Source organism: Anolis sagrei, chromosome 6 (genome assembly GCF_037176765.1).
Source record: "Anolis sagrei isolate rAnoSag1 chromosome 6, rAnoSag1.mat, whole genome shotgun sequence".
Lineage (NCBI taxonomy): Eukaryota > Metazoa > Chordata > Lepidosauria > Squamata > Dactyloidae > Anolis > Anolis sagrei.
In genome coordinates this window covers 54,908,217-54,926,781 of record NC_090026.1, presented here as the reverse complement: position 1 = coordinate 54,926,781, position 18,565 = coordinate 54,908,217, and the positions used below count along the sequence as shown (strand labels likewise).

Here is an 18,565-nt window from a genome sequence, read left to right as displayed (position 1 = left end):
TCACCTCTTTCCTGAGTTCCTTTTGCTTCTTGTTATTAGTGTTTCTGTTAGTGGTATATACCCTGTCTTTCATTTTGTTTGAGTTTCTGTTACCCCTGTTACCCCTGGGGAAAGCAGATTTTTATTTAATTGAGGTGTTCCAAAGATGCGGGTGGCGGACGATCTGTTTCTATTCCCCCCCTTTTTTTTATTATATATTATTTTTTGTTTTTTATGATAAAGTTGTCAAAGGGTTTCCAGTCGGTTCTTTTCAGAGGGCGACCGTACGAGTCCTTCAGAGCAAAGGTCAAAATATCCATCTCTCTTATTTCACATATTTTTGTTATCCATTCTTCTTTTGATGGCACTTTATTCGATTTCCAGTATCTCGCAAAAACTATTCTCGCCGCAGTTGTTAGATAGGTTAGTAGAATATCCTTGTTCGTGTCCAGTTCCCATTCTTCTTCAAAGATACCTAGCAGGTAACTTTCTGCTTTGGTGTATAACTTCATCTCCAGTATTTCTTCGCAGGAGTCATTTATCTTCTTCCAATATGTTTGGGCTATAGGGCAAGTCCACCACTGATGGAAGAAAGTTCCGACTTGCTTTTCACACTTCCAACAGTTGTTCTTGATGTTTTTGTACATGAGTCCCAATTTCTGGGGCGTCATATACCATCTGTGGAAGAGCTTATACCAATTTTCTCTTAAATCTGTGGAGTAGGTGTACTTTATCTTCTTGCTCCAGATTTTTTCCCATTCTTCTAGTTTGATGGGTCTGCCGATGTTCCTTGCCCATTTTATCATACACTCCTTGACTGTTTCTGTCTCCGTCTTCCAGCCAAGTAGCATATTATAAATACATGTGATGTATTCACTAAGAACTTCAGAATCTGTCATGTCTTTTCTCTCCTTCTTTATAAAAGACATGAACTTCAGAATCTGTCATGTCTTTTATAAAGAAAGAGAGAAAAGACATGACAGATTCTGAAGTTCTTAGTGATTTTTAGGACAGTGGCTGACTCATTCTTCACCACATGATGGAGCTATTTTACTGAGTTCTCTCTGACCCGAGATAAGAATGAAATTAATGTCTTAAATTAGTGGAATGTGTTTCTACCGAGTGGTATACTAGACAAATTCAGTAATAAAGCTCACCTCTTCTCCAACAGGTCAAGTACAGGCTTTGTCTTGTAGCTGTGATTTGTGTTGAAGCCAGAACCCTGGCTGGCATTTAATAACCTTCTGCTTTTCAGTTATTTTCAGCAAGACAGTTATTCCAAAGCAGAGAGCTTTGAGATAGTAGAACTGAAGCTCTCCGAAGCTCTAGGTGCCCTTACCGCCTACTACAGGGAAAACCAGCTGATCCCTGATCCATCTGAAACACAGACATGTGCCTTTCACCTTAAGAACAGACAAGCATCCCGAGCTCTGAGGATTACCTGGGAAGGAATCCCACTGGAGCATTGCAGAACACCCAAATACCTGAGAGTCACCCTGGACCATGCTCTGACCTACAAGAAGCACTGCCTGAATATCAAGCAAAAAGTGGGTGCTAGAAACAATATCATACGAAAGCTTATTGGCACAACCTGGGGATCACAACCAGACACAGTGAAGACATCTGCCTTTGTGCTATGCTACTCTGCTGCTGAGTATGCATGCCCAGTGTGGAACACATCTCACCACTCTAAAACAGTGGATGTGGCTCTTAATGGGACATGCCGCATTATATCAGCAAACTGATATAATTAGTTCACTCCGTTATTAGGAAGAAACTTAAAAATATTGCTGCCAAAACCACTGTTAAATATTGTCCTTCCTCCAGTATTTTAAATACAACCAACAGGTGCAAGAGTAGCATCAGGGTTTTCACAAGGAGTGGGCAACTTGTGGCCTTCCAAATGCTTCTTGGATTGCAAGTCCTATTGTCCTGAGCTTTATTAATTTAGGGAGATGAAGCTGTGGTCCAGTAACCTCTAGAAGCCGTGTAACCAGGCATGTAGCCGGGGGGGGGGGGGGGGGGGGCTTGAGGGGTTTCAGCCCCCCCCCCCCCAAATTCTCAGGGTGATCCACGAGAAGGCCTATACACACTTTCTTTCAGACTATAGCTCCCAGCATCTAAGCTGCAAGCTTTCTTCTCCTTCAGGCATGTAGCCGGGGGGGGGGGGGGCAGGGCTTGAGGGGCTTCAGCCCCCCCCCCCCGAAATTCTCAGGGTGGTCCGTGAGAAGGCTTTACTGGTACATTATTTAAACTGTTATGTTTATTCATATCATGATCTGATCATGATACTCAATATATCCCATATGCATGGGGGTATTGGGATAATGATACAAAAGGTTTACTAGGGTAGATCCTCACCCCCCCCCCCCAAATCAAACTGACCCTACCCCCTCGAATCCTGACTACGGGCCTGCATGTAACCCATTGCCCACCCTTACTATGAATCAGAAACATTGAAAATATTATAGAATAGTGGAACTTGCAATATAAATGCGTTGTTAACAGCTTTTCACTTACTCATTTTAGTGAGTTTTTTAACTAAATTCTTTTAATAATTGTAACATTTAACTCTATTTATATTTATATTTTGTAGGTTTTTCCATTATAAAATTTTAAAGTTGTGAGCCACTTTGGATCACAGTTCTAAGAGAAAACAGGAAAATAACAACAACAACAACAACATTAACCAATCAAATTTGTTTAATTTTCACAACTAGGTTGTGGAATCTACCCATTGCAGAACACAGAATTTGACTTAATGTGATGCAAAAACTTCTTTTTCATTTTTATTTTAGCACTCAAGACCTACCTACACTCTTGGTCGGGTTCCTATTGGCTTGAGAATAACCTAGCATTTACCCACGAGACGAGCAAAGATGTCACGTCTGGGTTGTTGTAGGTTTTTCGAGCTGTATGGCTACGTTCTAGAAGCATTTTCTCCTGACGTTGTCACATCTGCTTCAGAAGGTGGTGCCAGACTTCTCTGAAACCTTCGAACTCCTTCCACCAGCTTCTACCATCGTATTGTCGAAGGCTTTCATGGCCGGATTCACTGGGTTGTTGTAGGTTTTTCGGGCTATATGGCCATGTTCTAGAGGCATTTCTCCTGACATTTCGTCTGCATCTATGGCAAGCATCTATGGCACTACCTCTGAGTATGCTTGCCATAGATGCAGGTGAAACGTCAGGAGAAAAGCCTCTAGAACAGTGGTTCTCAACCTTCCTAATGGTGTGACCCCTTAATACAGTCCCCCATGTTGTGGTGACCCCCAACCATAATATTGTTTTCATTGCTACTTCATAACAGTCATTTTCCTACTGTTATAAATCATAATGTAAATATCTGATATTCAGGATTCATTTTCATTCACTGGACCAAACTGGGCACAAATACCCAATACACCCAAATGTGAATGCTAGTGGGGTTGGGCGAGGATTGATTTTGTAATTTGGGAGTTGTAGTTACTAGGATTTATAGTTCACTTATAATCAAAGAGCATTCTGAACTCCACCAGCGATGGATTTGAACCAAACTTGGCTCCCATGACCAATGGAAAACATTGGAAGGGTTTGATGGACATTGACCTTGAGTTTGGGAGTTGTAGTTCACCTATATCCAGAGAGCACTGTGGACTCATGCAATGGTAGATCTGGACCAAACTTGGCATGAATACTCAATATGCCCAAATGTGAACACTGGTGGAGTCCGGGGAAAATAGACCTTGACATTTGGGAGTTGTCGTTGCTGGGATTCATAGTTCATTACAATCAAAGAACATTCTGAACTCCACCAACAATAGAATTGGCTCAAACTTCCCACATGGAATCCCCATGACCATCAGAAAATACTATGTTTTCTTATGGTCTTTGGCGACCACTCTGACACACCCTCGCGACCCCCTCAGGGGTCCCCAGGTTGAGAAACACTGCTCTAGAACATGGCCATATAGCCCGAAAAAACCCTACAACAACCCAGCTTCTACCATCGTTTCAGTTGGTGTCCTGTGAGCAACTTCTGTGCTGCAAAGAGTATATTTTCAGTCTGTGATCTTCCAAAATACAGCCACACAGAGAAGTCTTTTGTGTCAACTAAACGTAGCATTGTTTCAGTTCGTTTTTTAAAAAAGCAGATAGCATAGACTCTTCCTGCGTGTTGCATACCAGCCATGCTACTTAGCACTTTCTCAGCTGTTGGCCCCTGACAGGCAGAAGCATGTGGTTTCTAAAAATACTTCCCAAGAACACGCATTATCTTCCCAATAGGAGAGTGTAAACTAAATGTTGTGTTGGAAGCACAAGAATGTTGGATTTTGGAAAGAAGGTTGTTTCTTCATTTTCCTAATGAAGCAAACACTTACCATAGATAGATGTAGCTCACCTTTTTCTTCTCTAACCCCCATCCCCTACAAAGCCACTTTGGCAACCTGAATAATGCCCCCCTTTTCCCTATGGAAATGCAGTACTAGATGGGAGGTGCACAGAGACAGCCCATTGAGAGGAGTGGTCCTTTGAAAGCTTTAAAGAGCAGAAGTGATAAGAGATTTGAGTCACTTGGAATTGTCCCGTGTTACAAGCTTGGATAGCCTGAGGAAACAAAAGGAGGCATGGAAACAGTGGAGGTGTTTGACACGGATGGCAAAGGCAGGGGGCTGAAGACAAGCAAGGAATTTTGGGCTGGAGATGTAATTTTTGCAGAACGAGCCTATGCTGCAGTAGTATTTGACAGGTAAGAAAGAAAAATGACAATGGTGTTGCAGTGAAGCAAGGAGAGACTACATGAAAGAGCTGGTGAATTGACCGTATGGAATTTGTTGCATGACTTGGGATGTTATTTATTAATAAGATGATGAGCATTTCAGGATGTGAGAAATACTTCTCAGGAACTTGGGCTAGTCTGCAGTTGGGCTTCTTAAACGTTTTCCACTCATGACCCTTTCCCACCTGAGAGATGTTCATGTGACCCCAGATATATATAGGTATATAAAAGAGGAATAAAAAACAATAGATAAATATCTATATAAATAAAAATTTAATGTTCGTTTGTGGAATTAACAGAACTCAAAAACCACTGGACGAATTGCTGCCAAATTTGGCCACAAGACACCTATTAAACCAAGGAGTGACCACTCAAAAAATTGATTTTGTCATTCGGGAGTTGTAGTCGCTGGGAGTTATAGTTTACTTACAATCAAAGAGCATTCTGAACTCCACCAATGATGGAATTGAACCAAACGTGGCATACAGGACTCCCATGAACAATAGAAAACACTAGAAGGGTTTGGTGGGCATTGACCTTGAGTTTGGGAGTTGTAGTTCACCTACATCCAGAGAGCACTGTGGATTCTAACAATGATGGATCTGGACCAAACTTGGCACAAATATTCCATATGCCCAAATATGAACACAGATGGAATTTGAGGAAAATAGATCTTGACATTTGGGAGTTGTTGTTGCTGGGATTTATAGTTCACCTACAATCAAAGAGCATTCTGAACTCCACCAATGATAGAATTGGGCCAAACTTCCCATACAGAACCCCCATGACCAACAGAAAATATTGTTTTCTGATGGTTTTGGTGACCCCTGTGACACCCCTTTATGACCTCTGCAGGGGTCCCGATCCTCAGGTTGAGAAATACTGCCTTAAGCCCATCCAGTCCAACTCCCTTCACCAGGGCAAGAAAACATAACCAGAGCCCTCCTGACAAAGAGCCATCCTAAAAAGCAAAAAAACAAACAAAAAACAACAACAACAAAACCCAAAAAAACCTCACCACATTACAACGCATGTGCAAAACCACACACACACACATGCACACACACATATACACAAATATATACACATATATACATACAAAGCACATATACACAGACTGGGCCACAGCAATGCGTGGCAGGGGATGGCTAGTAGGTACAAAGATTTATTGATAATAACTCAGCATTTGCAAGGCTTACTAAATAGGCTGATTTTCCTTTTTGCAGAATACAGCTGAAGCATTTTCTGCAGAATCCATTGTAAATATTGCAGATTGTTGCCAACAGATTCGTGTGAGCGGCATTCAAAAAACCTCCCAAAATTTTTGTGATGCCAATAAAATAGAATAACTTTATTGTCATTGTACAATGAAATCCAATGCTTTCCCCAGCACACACCACAAAACAACACGCTCATCCCTCCACACTCCCACCACCACCACATAGCTTCCAATGCCACATCAAAGCGAAGCCATGGAGTTCAATATAGTTACAGCTCTAGGATAAAAATTGTCTCTCAGTTTGTTTGTCACTCTGTACCATTTGCCAAATGGTAATAATTTAAGAAACAAATATGTCAGCTGAGATGGATCCCCAAGAATGCACTGAACTTTCTTAAGGCTGCAGGACCTACAAAGTTCTTCCAAAGAGGGTCATTTTCATTAGGCGATCCCTTGTTGTCCGAGTAGGATAGTCTTCCAAGATCAGTGTACTGGTGGTGACCGTAGGTGACTGTGGAGCCCAATTCTTGATTTGCATCTTCTCCCGCAATGAGGGCATTGGTTTCCAGGTGGAAGGCAATCCCGGTCGGGGTTGGCTTGATGCGCCTTTCTCTTGGCACGTTTCTCTCTTTCACCCTCCAGTTGTGCCTCTTCAAATTCTACAGCACTGCTGGTCACAGCTGACCTCCAGCTGGAGCGCTCAAGGGCCAGGGCTTCCCAGTTCTCAGTGTCTATGCCAGAGTTTTTGAGGTTGGCTTTGAGCCCATTTTTAAATCTCTTTTCCTGTCCACCAACATTTCGTTTTCCGTTCTTGAGTTCGGAATAGAGCAACTGCTTTGGGGGACGGTGGTCGGGCAGCTAGACAATGTGGCCGGTCCAGCAGAGCTGATGGTGGAAGACCATCGCTTCAGTGCTGGTGGTCTTTGTTTCTTCCAGCACGCTGACATTTGTCCGCTTGTCTTCCCAAGAGATCTGCAGGATTTTTCAAAGAGGGTAGAATGCAACCAATGATACTCTGTGCAGAAGTGGTGATCCTTTGGAGCGCCTTCCTATCTGCCACTGTGCAGTTACCAAACCATGCACAGATGCAGTAGGTTAGGACCCTCTCTATAGCACAGTGACAATTTTTGTTCAGTTGTTGGTTTCTTAAAGGTTTCAATATTGAACTAAGGGGATGCAGTGGTCTAGAGTGACCCAGCAGAGTGACTAATCCACTTTAGAGTATCTGTTGTGAATTTGCTAAATTATCTTAGGCAATTTCCTAACCCTTAATCTCATCCTCCTAACGTGAAATCTAGGGTTCTTGTGCATTGTGCATAGAAAGAAGCACAACGTTGCACAGTATTGAATATTGTATCTATATGAGCAGTTGAGACTGTAGAAGCAACTAGAGGTCTTTTAGTGAAACAACACCTGCTATTTCAAACAAGCTGTTCACAATTAATTATAAGGATCCAAAGAATAGCAGTCAATTTTCTAATTCTGTGAAATGCATTTTGTATAAAAACCAGTAAATTTTGTTGCAGGAAGAATGGTCTTACTCTTAGAACATTTATTGCATAAAGCTGAAGAGAGCGAAATAAACCTTGAAATTTATATCTGTTTTCAGATTTCATGCAATTTGAAAATGCACACTTAAAATGCTCAGTTTGAACAAATAAAAAAAATTCAACGTATTTTATGTCTTTCATATCCTTGGATTTTTAAAACACTTTTATCTAATACTAGCCGTCCCCTGCTAGGGGTTGCTGTGGCCCAGTCTGTTGATCTGGAAAATAAAGTAATGAGAAAGTGTTGGTTTCTAATATATGTAATGTCCTTCTGCTTGTGGGTAAACAGAATTTCTTGCTGTTTTTTTTGTCAGAATTTCTTGCTCTTTGATTGTAAGTGAACTATAAATCCTAGCAACTACAACTCCCAATGACAATATGTTTTTTGAATGATGGTCACTCCTTGGGTTGGTTTGTCTTGTAGCCAAATTTGGTGGCAATTCGTCCAGCGGAGTTTGAGTTATGAAGTCACTCAAAACGAAAAGAGCATTTATATATATATAGACTAGCCATTCCCTGCCACGCGTTGCTGTGGCCCAGTCTGGTGTTCTGGAAAATAAAGTAATGAGAAAGTGTTGGTTTCTAATATATGTCATTTCTTTATGCTTGTGGGTAAACAATATTTTTTGTTGTTTCTTTGTCATCGTTGATGTGGAGAGTGTCTGGTTTGCCCATCGTGGAACATGCAACATGTAATTGCCCTTCTTAAAGGATCCCTTTCAAATTTATGATACTATATATCTCTCTCTGTGTGTGTGAATCACATCTCTCTCTCTCTCTCTCTCTTTGGCTGAATGGCTGTGTGTCAGGAGGACTTTGATTACGTGTTCTTGCCCTGGTGAAGGGAGTTGGACTGGATGGCCTTAAGTATTTTCTGTTGTTCATGGGGGTTCTGTGTCTGAAATTTGCCCCGATTCTGTCGTTTGTGGGGTTCAGAATGCTCTTTGATTGTAGGTGAACTGTGAATCCCAGTGACTACAACTCCAAAATGTCAGGTCTATTTTCCCCAAACTCCATGTGTGTTCATATTTGGGCGTATTGAGTGCTTGTGCCAAGTTTGGTCCAGATCCATCATTGTTTGAGTCCACAGTGCTCTCTGGATGTAGGTGAACTACAACTCCCAAACTCAAAGTCAATGCCCACCAAACCCTTCCAGTATTTTCTGTTGGTCAAGGGAGTTCTGTGTCCCAAGTCTGGTTCAATACCATCGTCGATGGAGTTCAGAATGCTCTTTGATTGGAGGTGAACTATAAATCTCAGCAACTACACCTCCCAAATGACAAAATCAATTTTTTTAGTGAAAGGCATACATTGGCTTGTTAGGTGTCTTGTGTCCAAATTTGGTGTCAATTCGTCCAGTGGTTTTTGAGTTATGTTAATCCCACAAATGAACATTACATTTTTTATTTATATAGATAGATTGGGAGGATTAAAAAAAATCTGGAAAATCAGAATGTCCAACTTGTTTGTTGATTGTGAAGGAAAGGCTTTTCCCAAGTTATTTTAAATTCAGAAGGATCTAAACTAGGATCCGGAAACACCCAGTCTTCCAGATGTTGCAGTTCAACAACATCTGGAAGGCTACATGATTCCTACCCCTGATCTAAATACACTAAATGTCACCTATTCCACAAGTTCAGTCCCTCCCCTAAGTGTGGCCAGTTGTTTCCAGAATGCAATGTTCTGGAAACCCAAGAGCACATTCTAAGGTTTGATTGACTCTGTCGTGAATTGGCATCTTCTCCTTGCATCTCTCATTACATAGCTCTGTGTGTACATTTTCCCTGATGCAATACGCTACTGTCCTATGCCTTGCATCATTACTTTTGAAGGTTATGATGAAGAGATTGTTAATGCATTATTTTGTAAAATAGAAGTACTGTGATTATGGAAGTCATGAAAAATACACGGTAATATTCCTGATGTTATAAATGCACCTATTTTGGATGCTTGCAGTTCTTCTCAAGCCAAAGGTTGAATTGCTAGACATAATTAAATTGCTCCACAGTGGGTGTGTCCACACTACACAGTATATACCATTTTGATACCATATTAAATGCCCTGGCTCCATCATATGGAAATCTGGGAGTTGTAATTTGGTAAGATACTTAGAATTCTAGGCCCCTTCCACACTGCCCTATATCACAGGATCTGATCCCAGATTGTCTTCCTTTAATTGGATTATATGTGTCCCCACTGACAGATAGTTTAGGATTAATGTATAATCTGGGATCAAATTCTGGTAATATAGTGACAGTGTGGAAGGGGCCCTAGAAATATCAGGTGGAGAAATCTAAGTACCAGATCAAACTACACATCTCAGAATTCTGCAGCCTTTGAAATCTCCCCACAGACATTCCTAAACGGTTCGGGACCTGATTATCTCCGTGATCGCATCTTCCCCCTATGAACCAGCGTGTACCTTGAGATCATCTGGGGAGGCACTGCTCTCCCTCCCTCCGTCGTCTCAAACACGGTTGGTGGGGACGAGGGAGAGGGCCTTTTCAGTGATGTTGTTTACAGTTACATATGGTATTTGTGGCACAAGTTCCAATGAATCATCTGAGCAATGGTGTTATGCCTCTGCTTGTAGTCTCTCTGTGCGATCTTCTTATGGCAGCTGAGGATGTGATCTATTGTTTCATCTGCAGTCTGTCTGTGCGATCTTCTTGCAGCAGCTGCAGGCATGTAGCCAGGGGGGGGGGGGCTTGGGGGGCTTCAGCCCCCCCCCGAAATTTTCATGGTGGTTCGCGAAAAGGCCTTATTGGTGCATTATTGAAACTGTTATGTTTATTCATATCATGATCTGATCACCATATTCAATATATCCCATATGCATGGGGGTATTGGGGTAATGATACAAAAGGTTTGCTAGGCTAGACCCTCTTTCACTCAGACTTAGCCCCCCCCAAAACTCAGCCCCCCCCAAAACTCAGCCCCCCCCGAAACCCCCCCCCCCTGAAAATTTTTTTAGCCCCCCCCCGAAACGAAATCCTGGCTACGGGCCTGAGCAGCTGAGGATGTGATCTATTGTTTCACCTGCTTACTTGCAGAGTCTACATTTGGGATCTGTTGTCGACTTCTGGCTTTGATGGCATTGGTTCTAATGGCTTGTTTTTGGGCTGCCAGAATCAGGCCCTCCGTCTCCTTTTTCAAAGTTCCATTTGAGAGCCACAGCCATGTTTTTTCTTTGTCAATTTGGCTCTCTATTATTATTATTGTTATTGTTATTATTATTATTGAGAAGGATCAGAGAGGTGTCTGGCTATGTGCCTACAGCCAGATGTGAAATGATTACAACAGCACTGAGATCCACTGTATTCTTTCCAAAAGCCTCAGCCCTGCTTATCATTTTGCGCCTGCTGTGAGGATACAGTCATATAATAGCTGCTCCTACAAGTCATGGCAATTGCTTTCTGGCGTGGTGGGAGGGAAGAGGCTGTAGTTCTTCTGCATTAACTACAGGGACATTCCCCTTAACACAGTGTTTCTCAACCTGAGGGTCGGGACCCCTGAGGTGGTCATGAAGGGGTGTCAGAGGGGTCACCAAAGGCCATCAGAAAACACAGTATTTTCTAATGGTCATGGGGGCTCTATGTGCGAAGTTTGGCCCAATTCTATCATTGCTGAGGTTCAGAATGCTCTTTGATTGTAGGTGAACTATAAATCCCAGCAACTACAACTCCCAAATGTCAAGGTCTATTTCCCCCAAACTCCACCAGTGTTCACATTTGGTCATATTGAGTATTTGTGCCAAGTTTGGTATAAATCTAGATCAAACTTGGCACAGATACTCAATATGCCCAAATGTGAACACTAGTGGAGTTTGGGGGAAATAGACCTCAACATTTGGGAGTTGCAGTTGCTGGGATTTATAGTTTACCTACAATGAAAGAACATTCTGCACTCCACCAATGATGGAATTGAACCAAACTTGGCACACAGAACCCCCATGAGTAACAGAAAATACTGAAAAGGTTTGGTGGGAATTGACCTTGAGTTTTGGAGTTGTACTTCACCTACATGCAGAGAGTACGATGGAAAATGGATTGATATAAATAGGAGACAAATAGAGAATTAATAAGGTGTGGACAATAGGTGATACCAGAAGGGGGCAAATACATATGGAATACACACACACACATTGTATATGTCGCCTTTGTTGTTTTCTAAACATTCTCATGACAAAAGGTGGATATATTATATTCTACTTATATGATCCAAATAAAAAAAGAAAAACATGTTTGGTACATTTTCTTATCACAGGTAGCAGCAGAAAAGAAATTTCTAGCCTATCAAGGTTGCTGGGATCTCTTGTGACACTGTTGATCATGGGGGTTCTGTGTGAGAAGTTTGCCCCAGTTCTGTCATTGGTGTGGGTTCAGAATGCTCCTTGATTGTAGGTAAACTATAAATCCCAGTAACTACAACTCCCAAATGTCAAGGTCTATTTCCCCCAAACTCCATCTGTGTTCATATTTGGACATATGGAATATTTGTGCCAAGTTTGGTGTAGATCCATCATTGTTTGAGTCCACAGTGCTCTCTGGATGTAGGTGAACTACAACTCCAAAACTCAAGGTCAATGCCCACCAAACCCTTCTAGTGTTTTCTGTTGGCCATGGGAGTTCTGTATGCCACTTTTGGTTCAATTCCATCATTGGTGGAGTTCAGAATGCTCTTTGATTGTAAATAAACTATGAATCCCAGCAACTAAAACTCCCAAATGACGAAATCATTTTTTTGAGTGATGGTCACTCCTTGGATTAGTAGGTGTCTTGTGGCCGAATTTGGTAGCAATTTGTCCAGTGGTTTCTGTGTTATGTTAATTCCACAAACAAACATTACATTTTTATTTATATAGATTCGTAGGCAAGGAATGCTCAGAGATAGCATTGCCACTTCCTTACATTGACCTATGCAAAACAAACTAAAAAACAAACAGACATGATAAATGTATAGCTTAGTTTGATCGTCGCTTGGTTTTTTGTTGAAAGCCCAGCAACTTTGCACACAAAACTTAATTTCTTCGAAAATTGGGTATTGCATGAAATATAATGTTTTGTGCAAAAGCCATTTTTAACATAACTAAACACCCAGAAATCCACAAAAATATTTCATTATAAAATAGTAGGGTTTGTGCAAAAAGTGCAATTCTTGCAGAAAAAACTATGTGAGTTTTCTAGAACAGTTGTGTATGTGTGTGTATATAAGAGAGAGAAAGAGTGAGAGAAATGTGTTTTTCAACAATTTTTATAAACATTCCACAACTGGGTTGTTGTAGGTTTTTTTGGGCTATATGGCCATGTTCTAGAGGCATTCTCTCCTGACGTTTCACCTGAATCTATGGCAAGCATCCTCAGAGGTAGTGAGGTCTCTGAGATGCTTGCCATAGATGCAGGCTAAACGTCTGGAGAGAATGCTTCTAGAACATGGCCATATAGCCCGAAAAAACCTACAACAACCCAATGATTCCGGCCATGAAAGCCTTCGACAATACATTCCACAACTGTTTTTAGATGCTCCTATAGGGTACTTTTGTTTTTAAAAAACTTTTTGTGTTCCAGTGTGCCTCCCAGAATAAGGAAAACTCTTAGCAATATGTCCTCAAATGCACTTTAATATTGACTTAGGATTGCTTGCGTGCCCTCAACTTTCTTTGAAAACCCTATCCTAATTTGCCTTACCTTGTTAATGCCCAGCATTTTTAATTTTTTAATTTTAAATTTGAATTATTACATTTGTTCCGGCCATAGATTTTAAATGCCATATGTTTTGATATTGTTATTGTTTATTGCTTATTGTGTATTTTCTGTTTTTGAGTTTATTTTAACTGTTTTGTATTATTGCTTTTGTTTATTATGTACTGTGGGCTTGGCCTCATGTAAGCTGCACCGAGTCCCTTGGGGAGATGGTAGTGGGGTACAAATAAAGTTATTATTATTATTATTATTATTATTATTATTATTATTATTATGGTGCAAAAAGGAAGGCATTTTTCCAGCAAAAAACAGCAACTTTGCACAAACACACATGTATTACAAATGTGTTAGAGTAAGCAATAATGGCCACATGGAATCAATAATGTCAGTATCAAAGAAGCTTCATTTGATCTCAAGTGAGTTCCAACTTTGTTAGCACCACTCTGTTTTGTTTGGTGTACAATGCAGCCAAATGAGAAGGAGATAAATAGAGAAAGATTTGGAAAAGTAGGGAGATATGAATAGAGGGAATTAGAGCAATTGAAGCAAACCATGGCCCCTTCTACACTGCATATAAAACCCAGATTATCTGCTTTGAGCTGGATTATATGACAGTATAAAGGTAAATTTAGTCCCCTGACATTAAGTCCAGTCATGTCTGACTCTGGGGTGTGGTGCTCATCTCCATTTCTAAGCCAAAGAGCCAGCGTTGTCCGTAGACACCTCCAAGGTCATGTGGCCGACATGACTGCGTGGAGCGCTGTTACCTTCCCGCTGGAGCGGTACCTATTGATCTACTCACATTTGCATGTTTTCGAACTGCTAGGTGGGCAGAAGCTAGGGCTGACAGCGGAAGCTCACGCCGCTCCCCGTAATCGAACCTGCGACCTTTCGATCAACAAGCTCAGCAGCTCAGTGCTTTAACCCACTGCGCCACCGGGGGCTCCATATGGCAGTATAGACTCATATAATCCAATTCAAAGCAGATAATGTGGGTTGTCTGCTTTGATAATCTGGATTATATGGCAGCGTAGAAGGGGCCCAAGAATAGAGGAAGATGTATGGCCCCTTGGACATTTGGACATTCCCGCTGGATATCCAAACTATACATCCTATAATCCCCAACCTTCCTGGCTATAACCAAGAATGAAAGCAGTTTTAGTCTTATACATCTGGAAAGCAGTGTTGCAGATGGCTGATCTATGTATTCAATGAGTAACCAAAAGTGATCCATAGTAGATAGTGGTGGAAAAGAGAGAACCTGCTTTCCAGTATCTCAAAGGGCTGAAGTCATAGAATCATAGAATCAAAGAGTTGGAAGAGACCTCATGGGCCATCCAGTCCAACCCCCTGCCAAGAAGCAGGAATATTGCATTCAAATCACCCCTGACAGATGGCCATCCAGCCTCTGTTTAAAAGCTTCCAAAGAAGGAGCCTCCACCACACTCCGGGGCAGAGAGTTCCACTGCTGAACGGCTCTCACAGTCAGGAAGTTCTTCCTCATGTTCAGATGGAATCTCCTCTCTTGTAGTTTGAAGCCATTGTTCTGCATCCTAGTCTCCAAGGAAGCAGAAAACAAGCTTGCTACTGAAGACAGTCTGGGTTTGGCCATTGGCCTACATGCAATTGCAAGTTCCAACCAGGACAGAGCATTGCGTCAGTTATTAAATGGCAAATCAACACCTCTGTATAGTAAACTGCACCAATTTAAATCCCATTGATTGCAAATTGAGATTAGTACCATAATTAGATTTACGCCACCGTGTTTCTTACTCTGTTTTAGCGCTGGATAAACACTAAATAACAGCAACATTTTTTTAAAGCATTGAAAGGATTCTTTCTTCTCCTTTTGTACCCTTTCATATTCTTCTATTCCTACTTCAAAATACTGAGATGTCACAACTTTATTTTTTCAAATCAGTGACATCTTAATATTAAAACTGGTTCAGTTCTTTGGGTGCCAACAGCACTGATTGATTTATGTAGTCTATTTTCTCTCCCCGGTAAAACATTGCAGCCAAGATTTGGAGAAGGGCAAATATAAGAAGGGCAAGAAACACGAGTTTGATTTCAAAGACTCCAGAAGTTCATGTCCAGTAAATTCAGATGGAGTGAGAAGAGGGGGAAGGGTGGAAAGAACTTTTGCAGTAAAGGACACTAATTGTGCTATCGTGCCTGGGGGCTATAACTCTTAATGAAGGAGGCATGGACGTGGCATCTTTCCCCCAAGGGATTGCTTCTTGCCCTCCTATAGGAAACTGGAACTCTCGAAAAACCCAAAACACTGTAAATATCTCAAAATAAGTTTTATTGATCACAAAGAGTTATTTCTTTAAAGCAATGAGCTGGAAACTTCAGAGGAGTGAAGGAAAATATACGTTACAGTCTCAGTTAGTCCTGGGTCCAAGGTGTTTGAAGCTGAGAAGCCTTTCCAAGCTTCCTCTTTCCTCAATGGCTGTGAATGCCGGAGCAAACCACAACCCCAGTTCAGATGGCCTATGTTTGAAGACTCAGGATCTTCCTCTGGTGCCAAAAGAACTGGTTTGAAGGCGCTTGAGACTTCCAACGTTGTTCAGGTTGGTCTGAACATGAAGCACAAGTCTCAAGGGTAAAAAACCTCTGAACTGGTGCTGAGAGGTAATTTAAATCAGGGTCCTTTAGAGTCAAGTCTCTTACTCATGTCCATCCGGTAGAAACTCTGATGGCAGAATGAAAAGAAAGGAAGCACTCCCCTCCTGCAGGAAGAGGTGGAGCCAAACAGTACTGATTGACAGCTATAAGTAACCAATCCATCCAACTATACATAAGCAGGGTAAAAAGGCAGGATTAAGCATGATGTTGTTGTTGTTCATTCGTTCAGTCGTCTCCGACTCTTCGTGACCTCATGGACCACCCCACGCCAGAGCTCTCTGTCGGCCGTCACCACCCCCAGCTCCTTCAAGGTCAGTCCAGTCGCTTCAAGGATGCCATCCATCCATCTTGCCCTTGGTCGGCCCCTCTTCCTTTTACCGTCCACTTTCCCCAGCATAATTGTCTTCTCCAGGCTTTGCTGTCTCCTCATGATGTGGCCAAAGTACTTCAACTTTGTCTCTAGTATCCTTCCCCCCAATGAGCAGTCGGGCTTTATTTTCTGGAGGATGGACTAGTTGGATCTTCTTGCAGTCCAAGGCACTCTCAGAACTTTCCTCCAACACCACAGTTCAAAAGCATCTATCTTCCTTCGCTCAGCCTTCCCTAAGGTCCAGCTCTCACATCCGTAGGTGACTACAGGGAATACCATGGCTTTGACTAGGCGGATCTTTGTTGCCAGTGTGATGTCTCTACTCTTTACTATTTTATCGAGATTGGACATTGCTCTCCTCCCAAGAAGTAAGCGTCTTCTGATTTCCTGGCCACAGTCTGCATCTGTAGTAATCTTTGCACCTAGAAATACAAAGTCTGTCACGGCCTCCACATTTTCTCCCTCTATTTTCCAGTTGTCAATCATTCTTGTTGCCATAATCTTGGGTTTTTTTTATGTTTAGCTGCAACCCAGCTTTTGTGCTTTCTTCTTTCACCTTGATTAGAAGGCTCCTCAGCTCCTCCTTGCTTTCGGCCATCAGAGTGGTGTCATCTGCATATCTGAGGTTGATACAACATGATACAACAGTTTAAATCTTGCAACTAACAGTTCTACACATAGGTGGCGCCCCACGCGCTGTCACACTAATCTCGAGAAAATGTCAGACAACATTTTACTAAAGGCAATAATTTTAGAATTCTGACTTCTACAGTTTGCTTCAACAATGCTTTGTGTGTGAGTTTGGGTTCCTATGTATGCATCCAGAATGTGGTGGACTGAGCATATCCACACTTGCCAGGGGGCCCTTTACACTACACTGCACAGTAATAGTGTCATAAATATTGTTTAAACCTGAAAATTGATAATTTTATTCCATTTTAGTGAGATTGAGTATATTAGGCAATTTACAGAGAAAGAAGGTAGATGCAAAGACTACATTGGTTACACAAACAAATGAGATATTATATTTTACTCTGCATTCACACAAACATTCACTCCCCATGCATATATTACCATCACTTCTTTCTGCTCCTGGAGAAGAGACCCACATGTAGGCCAGATTGTGTTCCATGCAAATCTGCCATTCTGCTGATACACCATCTCTTTCTGTCCCTTTGAGAAAGAGGCAGGTGTACAGAGTGTACTGCGGACTCAAACAATGATAGATCTGGACCAAACTTGGCACAAATATTCCATATGCCCAAATATGAACATTGGTGGAGTTTGAGGAAAATAGACCTTGACATTTGGGAGTTGTAGTTACTGGGATTTATAGTTCACCTACAATCAAAGTGCATGCTGAACCCCACCAAAGACAGAATTGGTGCGAACTTCCCACACAGAAGCCCCATATGTAGGGTCATCCAGTCCAACTGCCTTCACCAGGGCAAGAAAACATCATCAAAGCCCTCCTGACAAAGAGCCACCCAGCCATAGATATAGATAGATAGATATGATTCACACACAGAGAGATATCTATATAAATAAAAATGTAACATTCATTTGTGCTATTCACAGAACTCAGAAACCACTGGGGCAATTGACACCAAATTTGGACACTATGTCCCTAACAACCCAATGTATGTTCTCCACTCAAAAAAAAAAAACCCAATGAAAACAAAAAGCAGAAAGGACTTCTAAACTGCATGTCCACAAAGGAGAAACTGCATGTCTACCAAGACCCATGGCCATGCCCCCTCCTCCTCCTTGCGGGGAAACAGCGGCCGTTAAAGCCAGGCGCATGTGCATGGCCACACACACACACACACACACAAGCGAGTGGAGTGGAGGTGGAGGCTTGCCGCATGCAGCCCCTTCTCTTCCCCTCCTATGTCAGGAGAGCGGTCTCCTCCTCCTTTCCCTGTTGGAAAGTGCCAGCAGCAGCAACGGAGTGCTCCACGCAAGGAAGAAGGGGAGGAGGAGGAGGAGGAGGGGGGTGAGGGGAGGAGGAGGAGGCGAGGAAGGTCCATGGTGCTTGAACGAAGGACCTTCCTTCTCTCCCTCCCTTCCCTTCTTTCCTCCCTTTCCTTTCTTTCCTTCGCCTTCCTTTCCTTCTTTCCCTCCTTCCCTTCCTTCCTGCCCCTCCTTCCTTTTTCCTTTCTTTCCTCCCTCCCTTTCCTCCTTCTTTCCCTTTCTTCATTTCCTTCCCCTTCATTTCCTTCCCTCCCTCCTTTCTTCATCCCCTCCTTTCTTTCCCTCCTTCCTTTCTCCTTCCTTCTTTCTCCTTCCTTCCTTCCTCCCTCCCTTCCTGTCCCTCCTTCTTTCTTTTCCTTCCTTCCCTTCTTTCTCTCCCTT

General features: G+C 42.1%; 1 protein-coding gene across 2 annotated transcripts in view; it reads left to right on the top strand.

Annotated features, from left to right (window-relative positions):
- The first annotated feature begins 4,258 nt into the window (after positions 1–4,258).
- The window catches only part of SMYD1 (SET and MYND domain containing 1), a 57,958-nt gene continuing 43,651 nt past the window's right edge, over positions 4,259–18,565 (top strand). For both annotated transcript variants that reach the window (XM_060781351.2, XM_060781350.2), the window contains exon 1: positions 4,259–4,708. In XM_060781351.2, the coding sequence (XP_060637334.2) occupies positions 4,587–4,708 (122 nt within the window). In that variant the 5' untranslated portion in view covers positions 4,259–4,586. The remainder of the gene's footprint in view (positions 4,709–18,565) is intronic.